Here is a 20308-nt window from a genome sequence, read left to right on the forward strand (position 1 = left end):
CCCTCTGTCCTAAAAGCAACTAAATGGAAAAATAAATATTTCGCCGTCTGGAACAATTGGAAATTGTTATGCATTGGATTTATTTGATCGAAAATGATGGTAAGTACCTATCTATATAGTTTAGTTATTAACGACGCTACAATACTAATGCGGTGCTAGTATAGTTGAATTATCGAGAAGATGGAATTGCATTTGTAGTGGTTGTACGCTGATAGTACAAGAAAATAGAAAATTCAAATATAGAATGCCTGTAAACAAACAATACTACTACATATGCAATTCCACGCTCTCGATGATTCAACTATACGTGACGTAAGGGCCGAACGCCGATATCGTCTTGGGTCGTCCCATTCGTTTTTCGTCACGTTCTTAAATTAGTCCTATTCTGCTTTCGTCACTCATTCTACATTGAAAGCCACCGACGATTGTGACGAATGTAGAATGAGTGACGAAAGCAGAATACTTAGGACTAATTTAAGAACGTGACGAAAAACGAATGGGACGACCCAAGACGATACCCGAACGCCATAAGGTACCTTTTCTCGTGGAACGTCACAAATTATCATTGTTTGTTTGTTTATTTATATGTAATATTATAAGTAAAAAGTATGAGGCAATCCCGCAGATCCGTTTATAAAGGTAATTAAGTACCTACCTTTAGAGGTCTGTGCGGAAAGAGAAGAGTTCGTAGAATGTATGGGCTCCCTTACATTCCACGTCTGTTCTCTTTCCGAACAGACTCTATATACAGTGGAACCTGGATAATTGCAATCTCAAGGGACCGGCCATTTTTTGTCAATTAACCAGGTTTTTCATTTAAGCAGGTCGTGTCAATTAACGAGGTTCAAAAAATCGTTGTGTCAATTATAGAGGTTTTCATTAATAGAGGTTTCGTTCTGACAAATTTCTTTTATGTAGGGTGCAAATAACCATTAAAAGTAGATTTACACGCTTACGTTCTGGGTTTCTGGTCTAAATATTGCTTCTGTCTATACTTGCACTTTTACACTACATTAATTAATAATTACTACTTTATTTTCTTATCATTTGGGTTTTAAAAAATTCCCTTGAAGAAAGAAGAAAGTTTTATTAGAATGTAAAAAGCATACTTTGTTTTTGATTCAATCAAAACTATTTCACCTACTACAGGCTGTGATAGATACCCAATAAATAAATTGAATTCTGGGTGCAGATATAAATAAAATGATCATTGCTATTAAAATGTTGTTTCTGCTGTCTACAACTACATTATTTCAATTACAGAGGTAATAAGTAAGACTCGTTTCAATAATAGAGGTAAAAAGAAGAGCAAAAATAACGGATTTCTTTAGCACAGTGTCAATTATAGAGGTCTTAGTTGCGATGTGGTCAATTACAGAGGCAAAATTACGAAAAGCACTAAAATCTAAATTGCAATTATAGAGGTTCCAAAATTTCAATTATAGAGGCCTTTTGGTCTCAAGGGACCGGGACCGGACCTTTGGTTGCAATTATTGAGGTTTTCCATTTATCCAGGTGCCAATTAACCAGGTTTCACTGTATAGGCTTTATTATATTAAATCATCATAAAAATATTCGCTACCTACACACGGCAGCGAACATTTTTCATGTGTCTAACTTGAGCTTTTGTATTTCAGTCTTTCAGCCCCATTCATGTCTGACATAAAAAAGAGTTCCGATCAGTTCCGTACTTTCCTATAAAAATCCTCATTAGCACCAGTACCAATTAGTGTAGTAAATAAAGGTAGTGGACCCCGCAGTAATTCCTCAGCCAGAAAAAACTTTACAGTATGATAAAGTATCAATAAATAAAAAGTATTGTATAAATTTCCAAAGAATAATAATAATAGAATTAAAGTAAATACCTAAAGTCTTAAATCGTTAATATCTTTTTACGGAAAAATGCTCCGTTCAAACTTTCTTCACCAGACATATTCATGTAACGTATTGCAACAATATATGAAATATCAAAAAAATATCCCAGCAGAAATACCAGTAATAATAAAATAAAATTTTTTGGCGTGTCTTGGACCGGAAAATTGCTCAGTCTAATTTTTTCACTGGAATGCCATTTTATTGCCGTTTTATACCTACAAAATGAAAATCTAAAAATTTTCCACTCTCAGTTTTTAATAGTTCTATAATACATACATTTCGATACGCATTTTTTTTGGATTTTTTTACCCACTGCGCCAAATTATATTCTAAGATCATATAAGAAGAAAAAAATGACAGAGTAATTTTCCGATGAAAATGAGCGGCAAAAAAAGGAAGTATCATAAAAATATATTCTCATGTTTGACAAAACTTTTAGATTTTTTTCTAGTATCACATACTGATACAAATAACTTATTTTGTAAAATAATTTTGGACTGAGGAATTACTCGGTTCAATATATAATCAGATTTGTGTTTTTACCTAACTTAGGAGTATTTTTTTTTTGGATATTTATAATGTTAGTCTCGGCTCATACTATACAATAATCAAGCTAAATTTCATCGACTGAGAAATTAATGCATGGGTCTCCATACAACAACTTGCTTCATTTACTACATTAAATGTTCTTCTCGTTTTTTCGTTATTATTTTGAACGCTACACACTATCCACCCCATACCTACCTACAATAGGCCTGTTGCAAGTAACAAAGAATTACGGAAATAATGGTTTCAAAGAAACATATATGTTAATATGATTCTAAAAAATGGCCCAATCTCAGTATAAACTGAAGGATTATTAATATGTTCAATAAAATAAAACTGCAAAATTCTCCAATCGGCCTTTATTACTGAAACGCCAATCAGAAGCGTTTTAAACAGTGACGTCATCAATCCATAACATATTTCTTAGAGCAACATAGACAACCTCATTGACCGAAATCCATACGTTCTCACCAAAGAGTTCGAAGGTGCAAAAAATATGTTATTTCGCCACTAAACATTTATTACGTCCAAAAAATATTATTACACGATATAAAGGAGATATCTATTTGTTATTATCTAAATAAAACGCTAAATAATACGATATTTCACCAACAAACTTTTTTAATTATTTGGCTGAATGGAACTATCATTGCCATGTTGGCTGTCGTAACTAGAAAAAATTAAAAAGTAAAACCGGCGCTCGGTGATTTTCACTCAAAATTTACATGTATCTAAATAATTCATCTTAAATTGCAACCGTGTGAGAGTTTTTGTGTAAAATGAGTTATTGTGATAAATTTTTGTAATGTATTTATCATCCCTAATCGTAATATATGGTGCTGAATTAACAATATCATTCGGATTCAAGGGAAATTCGTAACTGTAAGTATGTTAACAATGTCTACCACCCTACCACCAACTAAATGATGACGTCACAAATGTCGTTTTCGCGCGAGTTTTAAACTAGCTATAATAAAATGCAATTATTTATGTTAAATCTTATGAGTATAGCTGAAATATTGTGTTTTTCGGAACCAATACAAGTGTACCGACAATAATAAAAGGATTTCAAAATTTGTCATCAGGCCTATTGCGTAAAACTATAATTAAAATATACCTTAATTCATTGCGGTAAGGTTAACTATTGCAAGTGTATAAAAGACTTACGACGAGAACCTATTTAACCTTTAACCCATATCCGGAGTGATTGATAATTTCAAAAAAAAATTAAGAGCTACACAGAAATTGCAACAAAACGCATACGATTTTCAATAATTTCCGGCTAAGTAGGCTCAACTTTTAGTTAATTTGATGTTTCAACGATAATTGCATTTATCTTATTAAATTTCTAATATAAATGTTTGAAGTGCCGCATGGCTGTGGTCGCCTCTGCCTTGATATATAGTATTGTACTATATTTTGTCTCTCTGTAGTTCTGTACTATATACTTTTGGAAAAATATATAGTACGCTAAAATACTATATTTCCGATTAAACGTATATTACACTCATGTTTAGTATTTTATCTAAAAGTACTATATTTTTGATGCCTTATTCTGCAAAATACTATATTCCACCAAAAAAAAGGTGGCAACCCTACTTGACTGGGAGGCTTGAACCTACATTTTGACATCTAAAATATGTATTTTTGTTATCAATCCCCCGTTCGTCTCGTTTGCGCCAATACGTGCACGGAAAATTACGAGTGAAATGCACGCTCGAAAGACAACTTAATCACATCATTTAGATATAATGTTGAATATTTTGATATCAAATGTACGTTCGAATTGGCCTATACAGGGTATCGTGATATAAGGGCAAAATCGGTAGCTCTTAAGGTTGACCTTCGTTTGCTCCGTACCGTACTGAGCGCCACACCGTGTACAACGAAAATCGTTTCGACTGTTCTGGCCTTTGTCACGAGATAAGGTAGGACATAGATTTCACTGTTTAACAGACAGGTAACATGAACAACGAAAGCCACAATAATATAAGGTAATTCTCGGGGATACAAGTAAAAATGCTTCAAATTCTTGCTTAATTTATTGACACAATCCTCAACAACAAATATGATCCGAGCGCTACATGTTGCTGTAATGTTAATAAATTTTAATCTAATCGCCTAATTATGATAAACTAAATATCTTTTAATTCGTAAAATATTTCATACATCACAATATCAACTTTTAGTTGACTACTTAATAAAAGGAACATAGCTAAAATAGTATTAGTATATAGTGTTTTACACCCTGAATTTATATATCTTTCTTGGTTTCACTTTTTACATTTACCAAAGTGTATTTTCGTGTGAATTTGCTAATCATGATTAGTATACATTGAACATAAGCGATAGTTATGTTTGTTATTCGATACAAGATTATTTAGTACAGAATTCGATATACATAAGACAGTTATGGAAGCACCATACGCGATGCATACTTTAAAATTTAGATACATTAGCTAAGGCGTAGGCATCAGTAAGTACTATCACTTGACAAAATGGTGTTTTTTCAGGGAACCAAATTTTTCAATTATCATACAATATATGAAAGTTCAAACATTTATAGATGCAAGTTATTCGTAGATTTTCACATTCCTTTTGTCAAGCGAATCATACGTTTTAAAGGTGACTGCAAATAGCACATATGTCGTGCTTTTATATGTTTTACTAATTTCAACTATAAAATATTCAATTACGAGTGAATCCATGATTAGGGCACCCAAAAAGTACAAATCTGGTCATTTTCAACTATATGAATATAAACATCACAGAGATCTAGTCAAAAGTACTCGTTCACTAACAAAACAGAAGCCTCTCTTATTTTATATTTTTAATCAAATCTTACAATAATAATAGCAGCAAAAACTTAGAGCACAAATCAAGACACTATGTAAATAAATTGAATAATCCCGACCCAGCGATAGTGGTGTACTTTATATATATATATATATATATATAATTGCCCACGGTAACAAATCTTCATCGAGATTACATTACTCCTACCCAGATTATAAACTAAAGTGGTATTCAGAATTAGATAGTATTAACTGAGCGTGGATGTAATGAGATTACCACGTTACGGTATAAATATAATGGTTCTCATTAACATTTATATAAAAACGACATGTCTAAAATGTCTGTAAATCTGAATACTACCTTAAAACGACGGTACAATAGTTTGTACGTCTAAAATGTTACACAAACAGTTTATAGTATTAGATAACATACAAAAATCGTCTTCCTTTGATATCGCCGACCCAAGTATACAAATGAATAGTAACACGTATTACAAAACGACAAAAAGTATTGGTGAAAAAAAGGTTATTGATTACGCTTCGAAGCAGCGTGAATATATTTACCTATCTAAGCATTTTTTGTGAGAGAACTCCAATTTGTCTTTACAAGTACATTTTAAATCTAACAAAAAAATTAAAAAATATCTAACTAAATATGCCGCAAATAGACAAAAAATCTTCGCATACATATCGTCCGCCTAGTTACTCACGATACGCTGGTGATATGTACAACACAGTAAATTATATTCAAATAATACAAACAAAGTGTCTTATAGCATTATCTAATGTCATACCATAACACAAGTCTTTTTGAGCTATGTGTAAGATTAGACTATAGACTAGGCCGAGTACTCATATTGGTTGAGATCATGGTGAACTGTCGGTATACTTGTGGGCATTCAAGTTATATGTTAACATTTTTGCATCTTATTATATTGTAACAAGGCGTTAAATGTATACATATTTTAGACGTCGACTGCACCTGCTCGTAAAGACTGTAAAGTGGTACATAAACCAGCGCAGCGTAGATAAATATTTTAGCCAATAATAACTCTTCTTATCACACTTCTTCATCCGCTATTGGCTGTTTGCGGCTCAGCCGTTATTATATTGCGTTAGAGTTCAATTCCGTGTTCGTAGGTGTTAATATACGAGTCCATATACGATTGATAGTAAATCGAAAATATTCGCATACCCATTGTAATTCGAATATTTATTTTACCAAGGGTACAAATTAATAAAACTGTCAAGTCAATTATGTCAGTAGCAAGCAGCCAAGTAACTTATTACACCATAAGTTGAGATCATTCAATCGCGTTGATGCGTTGTGAGTCGTGGAAGCGCCAATCCTCAATAGGCATCAGAGAACGATCCGCCTCACGAGGATTTTACCACACGAAGCAGCTCGGTCTGTATAGACGTGCCTATTAGAGTACAAGGTGTAATATAATTATTTTCTACTAACGGCTTACAGACATTAGGAACTCGCTGGGTCGCCATGAGACGCCTAGTTGAGATGGAAGCCGCGCTCGTTGGTGGCGGCGAGCAGGCGCTCGCGTAGCACCTCTTTGCAGGAGTACTCGGGCAGCTTCAGGTAGTGCACGCATGTGTTCACTGAGGGATATGAGCCGTCGCCTGCGTCCACCTGCGGAAATAACGAGGGTTTAGTACAGAGATATGAGAAACAACAGATGTAATGTTTTGAAAAGATTGTTGCCGCCGAGTTTGTTGCCGGTCCCATAATAGGATACCCTCCTCCAATTGAGGGGGATTTAAATCTTCTCGAGGCAGAGGTGTAGGATTCGAGCCGGTGTAGCTTTATTTGACGTTCATAAGCGCATTGTAATATGCCTACTTGAATAATAAACTATATTTATCTTTAACACGAGATTGATAACGATAAACAGAAATATCATTGAAAGACAAACCAGTCTACAGCTACACGCAGGGAATCGGCTTCAAACTAGATGATTTAGTTTTTACAATGCGATTGGCTTAAGCATATTTATTTAGCACAAGATTTTTGTTTATCACTGGCCAACAAGTTAACTGCCTGGCGGCACCAACTTTTTGAGACAGCTGATATCACCAACCGCGTCACTACCACGTATAGTCACGTGCCGCAGCTTCGCAATATCATGGCCGGACCGTAATTAAGCATAATTGAACTGCTTGTGTCGTACCTTTCTGACGACAGTGAGGCGCGGGTGTAAGTTGGCCAGCCCGCCGGGCGGCAGGCTGCTGCAGCCCGTGGCAAACTGTAGGAAGGCCTTGCGCTCGCGCCACGACATCTCCACCAGCACGTCCACGAGCCGGAGGAAGCCGGGCGAGTCGCGGGTATAGCCCAGCTTCGGTTCCGTGTACTGTGGAAATGGGATATTGTTAGTTTCATTAATCTAAAAGGGTTAAATTACAAATTTGACCTTACGTAGCTAACGTTTGTATAAGTACATTACTGTTGAACATTTATTGTCCAACTGAAAAACAAAAATAAACACATTCCACCTTTATTTCCTCAAATATTTATTTATTTAAAATGTAAATCAGGCATCAAGGCCAATACTACTTTAATACCAGACTAAAATACACAAATTTCAAAACTTAAAACTAAACACTATTTTGGCGATAAAACGGCGGGGCTCGGTCGAATCGTGGCTCCCTCAAGGATCCTCCACAGCGGTCGCGGCACGCGCACTACAAAAGAGTTGAATCGCATACATTATAAATAAGTTACCAGTAATAAATAATTTACCTGTAAGAGCAGCTCTTTGGTCCACGCGGGTCCGCGCTCGCCGCACAGCAGCAGCCTGAGCTCGGCGGGGCTGAAGGCGCGCAGGCGGCGCGGCGGGAACACGCCGGCGAAGCCGCGCCGGAACGCGCCCGCCTGCCGCCGGATGCCGTCCGCGACCATCCAGCGTGCGCTCGCCTCCGCGTACGCGCGGGCGTTGTGTGCACCGATCTTTATAACAAATAAAAAACGTTACACAGTGAATCGATTTAAATGATGCTGTCTAAAAGGGATACGAAAACAAGGCCACTTTGCTACTAAACTTATCGCGGATAAAATTTTGCCTAGAAGGGAAATTATCATTGTTTTTCGATAGGTTTTCAGAAATAACACGTATATTAAGTATTTTATTTTCAACATATCAGGATCAGAAAGATTAACGTTTGCTAAACGTGTTAACATGTTTGCGGTTTGAGTTTGTGTTCAATCACGTAAACTCATGGAAATTTAAAACATAAAAAATGTAAAGCTTTACGCTGTTACATATTTGAAATTTGAAAACAATTTTTGACATAGATTCCGATCTGATTGCATACTTAGTATTCCCACAACATAAAAAGAAAATTAGTACGAAATCAAAACCCGTAACCGTACAGTAGAGTGTGGTATCGTACCTCGACGTGGTCGCCGGCGTCGCAGAGCGGCTGCAGGGCGGCGACGTCGCCGGCCGCCACGTGCGTCATGGTGAGCGCGAGCTGCTCGAACGTGGCGCCCTCCACGGTGAGCTCGGCTGCGCGCAAGGCGCGCGCCTCCGCGGACAGGGACGCGTCGGTTTGCAGCGCGTCGTATTGGTCCGCCGCGGCCAGAACGTTTTGCAGGAACCTAGAAGGATTCGTTTTTAATACGATTTTCTGTTGATGCGCTTTATCATCAAACATAATGTCGATTAAGGTAGAAAACGGTGTCAATTCTTTGTTTATTCTTATTTTCTAAATATTGATACCCAAGTACAAAAATACGATCACTACTGGTGTTGAACGACTCGGATCATGTAAAGAACGTGCAAATTTGATTTGATTTATAAAATAACCTAGATCATATCGTCTAGGGGTTGGAGGCGCTTATGAATAAACTTCGACCCATGGACACCTAGACAAAAAAAAACAAAAACACTAGCGATTTGGAATTTTGAAGATGGTTAAAAAATAAATGTACGCCTTGCATACCTGTGCCTAATCGGATCGATGTCCTCTAGATACTCGTTCTTCAGTTCCTCGCCGCACATGATGCGCAGGAACGGCTCCGAAAGCGGCAGGTCCACCAGCCGCCCGTCTTGTAAAACCTACCACAAACCAACGGTTACATTCCACATTCAAAAGCTATGAAGTGATTGGTTAATATACGATCTACATCAAGCGTGTGGTGTCAAAGGAATATGAACCTTTTGCTACTAGTTAGATGTCATTTTAACCCTTTGAACCCCTCGCTTATCGTCGCGTCGCTACTAAATTGACTTTAGTACATTTTTTTACTAGTACGGTTGGACAAATCAGGGTACTTCATCGAAGTGACATTTTAATATTTTGGATATAATATAACAAGATTTAAAGAAGGCTCAAACATTTGAAACGATTCTGTTAAAATACGATATGCGCTAGCCGTTTGATGTAAATTGCAAATTAAGAGTAAAAGAATAGTGAGTTACCTTAGCTAAAAATACTCCTAGGAACCAGAAATATTTGCAAACTTTATCACAGATTGGAGAGTCTTGAGGGAGCGGCGCCGGGAACAGACCGTTGGCCGGCGTCACGTAGTAGCCCGGGGGCTTTTCTGTGGAAAAAAAGTAAGTATTGAAATGTCAGTTGTGGTTTTTATTACCTAATAAATTTGAAATGGTGGTGGTGTTCAAGTGAGTGGAAACAGTGAACGTATGGTTTAGCAAGGAGTGACAATAGATCCCATATGTGTGGTAGGGAGGTATGCGTACCGTCCAGGTGGTAGGGCTGGTGGTGTGCGGGCTGCGCTGGCTGCAGCTGCGCGTCGTGCAGCCACATGGCGAGGTCGGCGCGCTGCAGCTCGGCCGCCACGAGCGCGTAGAACTCCAGCGTGGGCCCGAGCCCCGTGCCCTCCTCGCCCGCGAACTGCACCTTCATCACCTGCAGTAGTGAGGTATGCGTACCGTCCAGGTGGTAGGGCTGGTGGTGTGCGGGCTGCGCTGGCTGCAGCTGCGCGTCGTGCAGCCACATGGCGAGGTCGGCGCGCTGCAGCTCGGCCGCCACGAGCGCGTAGAACTCCAGCGTGGGCCCGAGCCCCGTGCCCTCCTCGCCCGCGAACTGCACCTTCATCACCTGCTGTAGTGAGGTATGCGTACCGTCCAGGTGGTAGGGCTGGTGGTGTGCGGGCTGCGCTGGCTGCAGCTGCGCGTCGTGCAGCCACATGGCGAGGTCGGCGCGCTGCAGCTCGGCCGCCACGAGCGCGTAGAACTCCAGCGTGGGCCCGAGCCCCGTGCCCTCCTCGCCCGCGAACTGCACCTTCATCACCTGCAGTAGTGAGGTATGCGTACCGTCCAGGTGGTAGGGCTGGTGGTGTGCGGGCTGCGCTGGCTGCAGCTGCGCGTCGTGCAGCCACATGGCGAGGTCGGCGCGCTGCAGCTCGGCCGCCACGAGCGCGTAGAACTCCAGCGTGGGCCCGAGCCCCGTGCCCTCCTCGCCCGCGAACTGCACCTTCATCACCTGCAGTAGTGAGGTATGCGTACCGTCCAGGTGGTAGGGCTGGTGGTGTGCGGGCTGCGCTGGCTGCAGCTGCGCGTCGTGCAGCCACATGGCGAGGTCGGCGCGCTGCAGCTCGGCCGCCACGAGCGCGTAGAACTCCAGCGTGGGCCCGAGCCCCGTGCCCTCCTCGCCCGCGAACTGCACCTTCATCACCTGCAGTAGTGAGGTATGCGTACCGTCCAGGTGGTAGGGCTGGTGGTGTGCGGGCTGCGCTGGCTGCAGCTGCGCGTCGTGCAGCCACATGGCGAGGTCGGCGCGCTGCAGCTCGGCCGCCACGAGCGCGTAGAACTCCAGCGTGGGCCCGAGCCCCGTGCCCTCCTCGCCCGCGAACTGCACCTTCATCACCTGCAGTAGTGAGGTATGCGTACCGTCCAGGTGGTAGGGCTGGTGGTGTGCGGGCTGCGCTGGCTGCAGCTGCGCGTCGTGCAGCCACATGGCGAGGTCGGCGCGCTGCAGCTCGGCCGCCACGAGCGCGTAGAACTCCAGCGTGGGCCCGAGCCCCGTGCCCTCCTCGCCCGCGAACTGCACCTTCATCACCTGCAGTAGTGAGGTATGCGTACCGTCCAGGTGGTAGGGCTGGTGGTGTGCGGGCTGCGCTGGCTGCAGCTGCGCGTCGTGCAGCCACATGGCGAGGTCGGCGCGCTGCAGCTCGGCCGCCACGAGCGCGTAGAACTCCAGCGTGGGCCCGAGCCCCGTGCCCTCCTCGCCCGCGAACTGCACCTTCATCACCTGCAGTAGTGAGGTATGCGTACCGTCCAGGTGGTAGGGCTGGTGGTGTGCGGGCTGCGCTGGCTGCAGCTGCGCGTCGTGCAGCCACATGGCGAGGTCGGCGCGCTGCAGCTCGGCCGCCACGAGCGCGTAGAACTCCAGCGTGGGCCCGAGCCCCGTGCCCTCCTCGCCCGCGAACTGCACCTTCATCACCTGCAGTAGTGAGGTATGCGTACCGTCCAGGTGGTAGGGCTGGTGGTGTGCGGGCTGCGCTGGCTGCAGCTGCGCGTCGTGCAGCCACATGGCGAGGTCGGCGCGCTGCAGCTCGGCCGCCACGAGCGCGTAGAACTCCAGCGTGGGCCCGAGCCCCGTGCCCTCCTCGCCCGCGAACTCCACCTCCAGCACCGACTTGCGCCCCGCGTGCACCTTCATCACCTGTGGAACAAATATATTTTTATAGTATTTTTAAGGATACTTTCAATTAACAATTTAGGCAAAAGTATCGTTATTTATGAAATGGGAGAGTCAAATATCAGAAGGGAAATTGTATAACAAATTCAAATACGTATAAAATTGTACACAAATTTCAATTGCTTATCGTAAAAAAAAAAAAATTTGTACATGGAACCTAAAATGCTCTAGTGCAGAAACGTATCATTTTCTGCACACCTTTTAGAACAACAACGACCCTCTTTCAGAGCATGAGAAATGAAAAAATTACATAGACGCAATATGAATGGAATTATTTATAAAGTAGCCCTTTTGCAGCTGGGGGTACCTAATGCACAATGGGATTTTATACATTGGCCACAAAACTAAATACTGACAAATCTACAACGTCCCGCTGAAACGAAGTGCAAGCTCAACTGCTAGAGGCTCGTTGATATCTTTTGTTCTATCGTTAGGCTTTATCTTACAGCACATGGACTACAACGTACCTGCATAGCGGATCGCAGCAGGTTAGGTTGGCGTGGGATGCGCACGCGTTCGTGCCGCAGACGACCCATGCGGAACTCCGTCGCTTCTAATTCCGCACGACGCGGCGACACCGTGTTGCCAGCTCTGTGTATCAATAGAAAACATTTAGAAACTGGACTTAAAGTACACGCTTAATCAAAAAATGCAGCAACGCTGCGTTTGTTCATCACAATGTTATACATAGTCTCGGATAAAGCCATAAAATAACCCACAAGCCTACACAAGAATGTTATACATAGTCTCGGATAAAGCCATAAAATAACCCACAAGCCTACACAAGAATGTACTCTTAAATCCTTATGTTGTTTTTGCACATCGATTTCATTTGTACACAGGGGTTTCTATAGGGATGGAAACTTTCGAAGCTTAGAAACATCCCGAAAGCTATCAGTTCTTTTGTATTGTATATATGGTACCTCTGGCGGTCCAGCGCTCGGTCGCGCTGCGCCTGCAGCCACACGATGGTGCGCGAGGTGCCGAACGCTGTGCACGCGAAGAACATCTGCCGCGTCTCCAGCGGGAACAGGAACGGGCACCAGTCGTTCAGTTGTTGGCACCTGGCAAAGCAACAAAAGTTAATAATAGAATTATCACAGATGAGCAGACACAGATGAGATAGCACAGACAAGCGATGTAATCCGTGTAAAGCGCGTCCACCGAATGTATTTTAATGGCAATCGGGTCTAGTGTAACGGCGCGCGGTTAGTAGCGCGCATACGTACAAAATGTTAGATCATAAGTCCGCCTGGCTACAGTTTTCGTTTCCTTGTGCAGTGAGCACTCACCAGTGCGGCGCGGCGTGCGCGGCGAGAGCCAGCGGGTCCTGCAGCTGCTGGTGCAGCTTGTTGGTGAGCTTGGTGGAGAGGAAGGCGTCGGGCGGCAGCGCGGGTGCGGCGGCGCGCAGGCGGCGCAGCACACCTCGCTCTGTAACAGTACTCACCAGTGCGGCGCGGCGTGCGCGGCGAGAGCCAGCGGGTCCTGCAGCTGCTGGTGCAGCTTGTTGGTGAGCTTGGTGGAGAGGAAGGCGTCGGGCGGCAGCGCGGGTGCGGCGGCGCGCAGGCGGCGCAGCACACCTCGCTCTGTAACAGTACTCACCAGTGCGGCGCGGCGTGCGCGGCGAGAGCCAGCGGGTCCTGCAGCTGCTGGTGCAGCTTGTTGGTGAGCTTGGTGGAGAGGAAGGCGTCGGGCGGCAGCTGGGGCGCGGCGGCGCGCAGGCGGCGCAGCACACCTCGCTCTGTAACAGTACTCACCAGTGCGGCGCGGCGTGCGCGGCGAGAGCCAGCGGGTCCTGCAGCTGCTGGTGCAGCTTGTTGGTGAGCTTGGTGGAGAGGAAGGCGTCGGGCGGCAGCTGGGGCGCGGCGGCGCGCAGGCGGCGCAGCACACCTCGCTCTGTAACAGTACTCACCAGTGCGGCGCGGCGTGCGCGGCGAGAGCCAGCGGGTCCTGCAGCTGCTGGTGCAGCTTGTTGGTGAGCTTGGTGGAGAGGAAGGCGTCGGGCGGCAGCGCGGGTGCGGCGGCGCGCAGGCGGCGCAGCACACCTCGCTCTGTAACAGTACTCACCAGTGCGGCGCGGCGTGCGCGGCGAGAGCCAGCGGGTCCTGCAGCTGCTGGTGCAGCTTGTTGGTGAGCTTGGTGGAGAGGAAGGCGTCGGGCGGCAGCTGGGGCGCGGCGACGCGCAGGCGGCGCAGCACACCTCGCTCTGTAACAGTACTCACCAGTGCGGCGCGGCGTGCGCGGCGAGAGCCAGCGGGTCCTGCAGCTGCTGGTGCAGCTTGTTGGTGAGCTTGGTGGAGAGGAAGGCGTCGGGCGGCAGCGCGGGTGCGGCGGCGCGCAGGCGGCGCAGCACACCTCGCTCTGTAACAGTACTCACCAGTGCGGCGCGGCGTGCGCGGCGAGAGCCAGCGGGTCCTGCAGCTGCTGGTGCAGCTTGTTGGTGAGCTTGGTGGAGAGGAAGGCGTCGGGCGGCAGCGCGGGTGCGGCGGCGCGCAGGCGGCGCAGCACACCTCGCTCTGTAACAGTACTCACCAGTGCGGCGCGGCGTGCGCGGCGAGAGCCAGCGGGTCCTGCAGCTGCTGGTGCAGCTTGTTGGTGAGCTTGGTGGAGAGGAAGGCGTCGGGCGGCAGCGCGGGTGCGGCGGCGCGCAGGCGGCGCAGCACACCTCGCTCTGTAACAGTACTCACCAGTGCGGCGCGGCGTGCGCGGCGAGAGCCAGCGGGTCCTGCAGCTGCTGGTGCAGCTTGTTGGTGAGCTTGGTGGAGAGGAAGGCGTCGGGCGGCAGCGCGGGTGCGGCGGCGCGCAGGCGGCGCAGCACACCTCGCTCTGTAACAGTACTCACCAGTGCGGCGCGGCGTGCGCGGCGAGAGCCAGCGGGTCCTGCAGCTGCTGGTGCAGCTTGTTGGTGAGCTTGGTGGAGAGGAAGGCGTCGGGCGGCAGCTGGGGCGCGGCGGCGCGCAGGCGGCGCAGCACACCTCGCTCTGTAACAGTACTCACCAGTGCGGCGCGGCGTGCGCGGCGAGAGCCAGCGGGTCCTGCAGCTGCTGGTGCAGCTTGTTGGTGAGCTTGGTGGAGAGGAAGGCGTCGGGCGGCAGCGCGGGTGCGGCGGCGCGCAGGCGGCGCAGCACACCTCGCTCTGTAACAGTACTCACCAGTGCGGCGCGGCGTGCGCGGCGAGAGCCAGCGGGTCCTGCAGCTGCTGGTGCAGCTTGTTGGTGAGCTTGGTGGAGAGGAAGGCGTCGGGCGGCAGCTGGGGCGCGGCGGCGCGCAGGCGGCGCAGCACACCTCGCTCTGTAACAGTACTCACCAGTGCGGCGCGGCGTGCGCGGCGAGAGCCAGCGGGTCCTGCAGCTGCTGGTGCAGCTTGTTGGTGAGCTTGGTGGAGAGGAAGGCGTCGGGCGGCAGCGCGGGTGCGGCGGCGCGCAGGCGGCGCAGCACACCTCGCTCTGTAACAGTACTCACCAGTGCGGCGCGGCGTGCGCGGCGAGAGCCAGCGGGTCCTGCAGCTGCTGGTGCAGCTTGTTGGTGAGCTTGGTGGAGAGGAAGGCGTCGGGCGGCAGCGCGGGTGCGGCGGCGCGCAGGCGGCGCAGCACGCGCACGCACACCGCCGCCGCCGCGCCCTCCGCTCCCTCGGCGCCGGACACGCCTCGCTCTGTAACAACGCAGTATTGTAGCGTGGAAAGCGTCACATTTTACGATCTCCGCGCAAATTAACTGGCTTCGAAGCTATCCAGCACTGCGATGTGTTTTTCACCTGATGGTCTCACAATTAACACTAGTGACATACTAAGAGTAAGATAAGATGAGATCATTTTCTTGAGGCTTGGCACGTTTCTTATTTATTTGTTAATTACTAGTTTATCTATACAAAATGTCATGTGCAGTTCAGACGACCACAATTTTCCGTTACAGTGACTTCCCGAGGCAAAATAGTAAGAGAATTTAAGGGCTGCAATACAAAAACCGTTGTTTCTGCTTACCTGGATCTCCCGGTTCGTCGTCTTCGCTATCACTGGACGCGGCGAACGTTTCCATTCCCTCCACTTCTTTATATGTTAATCTAAGAACAGATACGAATTAATTTTGTAGTCGTATCAAATAACTAGAATCGGGAATGGAAGTTTTCAGGAGTAACGTTGGTCTGATCGAGTTTTTAGTACAAATGCAAAATAAAATATAACCACTAGGTAGTCCCAAGTATTTAGACCATTTCTTTTTAACAAAATACTAATATCCGTAAAAGGATGTGTACGTCCATGATGTGAGAGGGGTTAGTAAACTGACGTGTAGGTGGTGTCCCTGTGCGAGTCCTGGTGGTTGTGGCGCTGGTTGAGCTGCACGACGGCGCGGTACACGGTCCAGTCGGGGCGCTCCAGCGGCAGCGAGGCGGCGCCCGAGCTCAGCACCAGGCGCAGCGCGGGCAGCCGGGGCGGCGGCGCGGCGGCGGGCGCGGGCGCGGGGGCGGGCGACGAGGGCGGGCTGCGCGCCGGCAAGGGCTCCTCCGTGTCGGAGGACTCGTTTAGGGGTATATCGAGATCTAGAAAGGGGAGCGTAAATAAACGAACGAGAACTCGACAATGACAGTATCAAATTATTGTTTTTCTACTCGTCGACTGTAATTCCTGAATTAAGATTTCGTATACTTTGGTATACTAATATATGCATTTGGGTACTTTTAATGTATGGGCTCCCAACTCAAGTATAATATTCATTTCAATACAGTTTAGTCAACTATAATGAAATTGACCAATCACAGCTCGCCGCGGTCAAAAGGACGAAACAAAACCATAGCTCGAATTAATTACTAATTTTAGGTTATTGTAGGAACAATTGCTTCATAAGTCAGAAACGCGCATGTGACACCCTTAATATAGGAACATCCATAGACTACGAAACCCGCTTAGTGTTACTTGTTAGTCTCCATAGGCTACGGTGGCTAAAATCGAGAAAAAAACTGTTTAAAAATTGAATTTAGCAAGGAGCAAGTACATACCAGGGCCTCATGAGCAAACGTCGGACTATAGGGGGCAATTTGAGGGCAAGGTAAGGTTTACAAAAAAATCTTAACTTACGAGTATTATAATTTTTTTTTTTTTTTTTTTTTGTTTTATTGAGAAACAGTCTTAAAATAAACATATGAACAACTTAGCTAGTAGCTACAAATTAATTTCGGTATAGACCTATAGTTCCCTAATTTACAAAGATAATTTACAAATGTATAAAATTTGTGTAAACTTATAGTACCCAATTACATAAAAATAGAATAGATGTAAAAGAGAAAAGACTCAAATTACAAGTATGCGGTTGCTTGCAACATTTCACACTTTCTTTACTTCAACAAAGAATATACAGTTTTCTTAAACAGACCTAATGAACTGCCAAACAAGTCTGCGTCCATACATTTTTCATTGTACTGCTTACATGCGCGCCCAATATATGAATGCTGTGCGTGTTTCGTTCTGCTGTTAGGAATGCTAAATAATGCCTTACTACGACAACTACGTTCATTCCTACGGGGAACACGGAAGCCAATTTTATGTAATAAGTCGGGGGCATCTACGACATTATTAATAATTTTGAATAAAAATACCAAATCTGTACATGACCGCCTAAGTGAAAGCGGCTGGATATTATGATGTGTAGCCGAGGAAGCGTAATTTACATAGTTCCGACCTACTCGAAATTCCAGTCCTTTAATAAACTTTTTCTGGAGTCTTTCAATTCGAGTCTTATGGACATTATAGAAAGGATTCCATACTACAGAGGCAAATTCCAATCTACTACGAACGTAACTATTGTAAAGAAGTTTATAAGTGAGAGGTCTTCGAAAAGGTTTTGCTACGCGAAGAACGAAACCCAGTTGTTTGTATGCTTTGTTTAATATATGATCTATATGTGGGTTAAACGTTAGTTTTGCATCCATTAGCACCCCTAGGTCACGTATACTATGCTGTCGTGTTAGAGAACTGCCGCAGAGCCGGTAACTGAATACAATGGGATCCCTTTTCCGAGTGAAGGTAATAACTGAACATTTGTCACTATTTAAAAACAGATTATTTTGCACACAATATGTTTCAAAGCTAGTTAAATCATCCTGCAATAGAGCACAGTCAGCGTCTGTTTTAATGATTCGAAATATTTTAGCATCATCGGCGTATAAAAGGGCTTTAGAATTTGTCAGACACTCCGTGACATCGTTTATGTATAAAATAAATAATAAAGGGCCCAAATGGGACCCTTGAGGGACACCTGAAGTGGTTATTTTGAAAGCCGATGAAAAACCGCCAAGTACAACACTTTGGGACCTATTTTCTATATACGATTTCACCCATCGAAAAAGATCACCATGGATGCCAAGTTTCCAAAGTTTCACCAGAAGCGTATTGTAAGAAATTTTGTCGAACGCTTTAGCGAAGTCTGTGTAAACTGCGTCGACTTGATACTTATTATCCATTGCATCTCGTATGACTTCACTAAAGGACAAAAGATTACTCTCCACACTTCGACCCTTATAGAACCCGTGCTGACTCGGATTGATATGACGCCGTACAGCGTTTGATAATTGGTCAGTGACAATTTTTTCCAATATTTTACCGAATTGGCACAACTTAGAAATAGGCCTATACTTTTCGACGTCTTGACTTATAGAACCCTTAGGTATTGGTGTGATCCACGCCGTTTTCCAGATTTGCGGTACCTTTCCCTCCTTAATAGACTGCTGATATAATTTGGTGACAGGAACCACCAAAGTACCAGCACATTTACTAATTAGCAAAGGATGTATACGATCAGGTCCTGCGCCTTTATTTATATCAACAGATTTCAGATATTTGAGGACCATTTCATTTGTCAACATAATTGTACTAAAATCAAAAACTGGCTTGAGCGGTGGCTCCAGGCAGTCGATGTCCAGTGGTGGTAAGGTGGAATTTTCAAAGACTGATTGGAAGTGATCACTGAACATATTACAAATAGTTTCACCGTCTGATGCAGAAACACCCCTGTAATTCATTGTTTGTGGTATACCTTTATTGGACATTGAGGACTTAATAAATTTCCAAAAATGCTTTACATGTGATTTTATTTTATCCTCGGAACTTTCTATATAATTTTTATAACACTCATTTTCTATTTTTTCAGCTCTTTTTCTTAAAATTTTATAACTTTCATAATCTAACGGATTACTATAACATTTCCATAATTTATGATATTTTCTTTTAAAATCTTCCTTAAAGATCTACTATGCCATACAGGATAATTTGTACACGAGTTTCTAGAATAACAGCAAGGTACGTGTTTATCAATTAAGGTATATAACAAATTATAAAACTTGGTTACGCATCCTTCGATATTTAAATTATTGAAATATGTGTTCCAATCTATATTTAATAAGTCACTGTTAATATCATCATAATTTGCTAAATAGAATTTATATATAAGCGTTTTAGCGGGTTTAATAGACGCAGTATAATTAAGTTTTAAATTTAAAAATAATGCCGCATGGTGTACATCCTCTGGAGTCAACGGAATATCACACCTAGTGACTGTACAAATCTCGTTACTAAATATGAGGTCAAGGATACGATTATTGACATTAACAATATTGTTAAATTGATTTAAATTACTGAGCGACATAAAATCATGCATAAATTGAACTAAAACATTACTAGAATTATTTAAGGATAGTGCTCCGGAGCCTCCACCTAACCATTCAGCATGGGAGATATTAAAGTACCCTGTAATAAGGAATACATCATCAGGGTGATCGAGAATAAGTCGAGAAGTTATGTCAAAAAATGATTCGATAGCATCTTTGTGGTTAGATCCGTGCGGAATGTATACGCATGCTATATTTAAGTATCTACGCTGAGAGTTAAAGTGATCATTACAAATAGGGAGTGATATCCAAACACACTCTGCGTGCGCGGGGGAGGGGCAGGGCCAGGCGCGGCGCAGCGGCAGCAGCTCGCGGCGCGCCGCCACCAGCACGCCCCCGCCGCGCGCAGCGCCGCTGTCCACCTCCGACCGGTCGCACCTATATACTATGTATCTTTCGTCAACATATTCTCTGTCATAAAAATTCGAGGTCAGCCAGGATTCAGTAATACAGATAAAATCGTAATCGGCCAGGGCAACTTGTGAAAAGAAACTATGCGATTTAGTTCGTAGTCCCCGTACGTTCTGATAATAACCGTTAAATAGCTTATCCGACACTGCAGATAAAAAATGTATTTATTTGCATTATTGTAAATATAAGAACAAAGCGTAGGCGTATATTTATACTGTGTGTAGCTATGAACAGCAGTAGTCTAAAGGCACTATTATAATTCAAAGCAGATAGATAGATATCTGTGCTACCAACATTTAGCAAGATTTTTGAAAAATTAGTTCTTTCTCAATTGGTACGACATTTT

At 44.8% G+C, this 20308-nt stretch overlaps 1 protein-coding gene across 1 annotated transcript in view; it reads right to left on the minus strand.

The window, feature by feature from the left end:
• Window positions 1–4448: 4448 nt before the first annotated feature.
• LOC134793497 (E3 ubiquitin-protein ligase Ufd4) overlaps window positions 4449–20308 on the minus strand; it is a 76854-nt gene continuing 60994 nt past the window's right edge. Inside the window, exons 35-46 of the mRNA XM_063765079.1 lie at window positions 16179–16431; window positions 15875–15954; window positions 15357–15546; window positions 12818–12958; window positions 12362–12485; window positions 11660–11858; window positions 9650–9774; window positions 9171–9286; window positions 8619–8826; window positions 7969–8175; window positions 7400–7579; window positions 4449–6861 (exon numbers count right to left, since the gene is read on the minus strand). Coding sequence (XP_063621149.1) covers window positions 6724–6861; window positions 7400–7579; window positions 7969–8175; window positions 8619–8826; window positions 9171–9286; window positions 9650–9774; window positions 11660–11858; window positions 12362–12485; window positions 12818–12958; window positions 15357–15546; window positions 15875–15954; window positions 16179–16431 — 1961 coding nt within the window. The 3' untranslated portion in view covers window positions 4449–6723. The remainder of the gene's footprint in view (window positions 6862–7399; window positions 7580–7968; window positions 8176–8618; window positions 8827–9170; window positions 9287–9649; window positions 9775–11659; window positions 11859–12361; window positions 12486–12817; window positions 12959–15356; window positions 15547–15874; window positions 15955–16178; window positions 16432–20308) is intronic.

The sequence above is a fragment of the Cydia splendana genome, chromosome 1 (genome assembly GCF_910591565.1).
Source record: "Cydia splendana chromosome 1, ilCydSple1.2, whole genome shotgun sequence".
Classification (NCBI taxonomy): Eukaryota; Metazoa; Arthropoda; class Insecta; order Lepidoptera; family Tortricidae; genus Cydia; species Cydia splendana.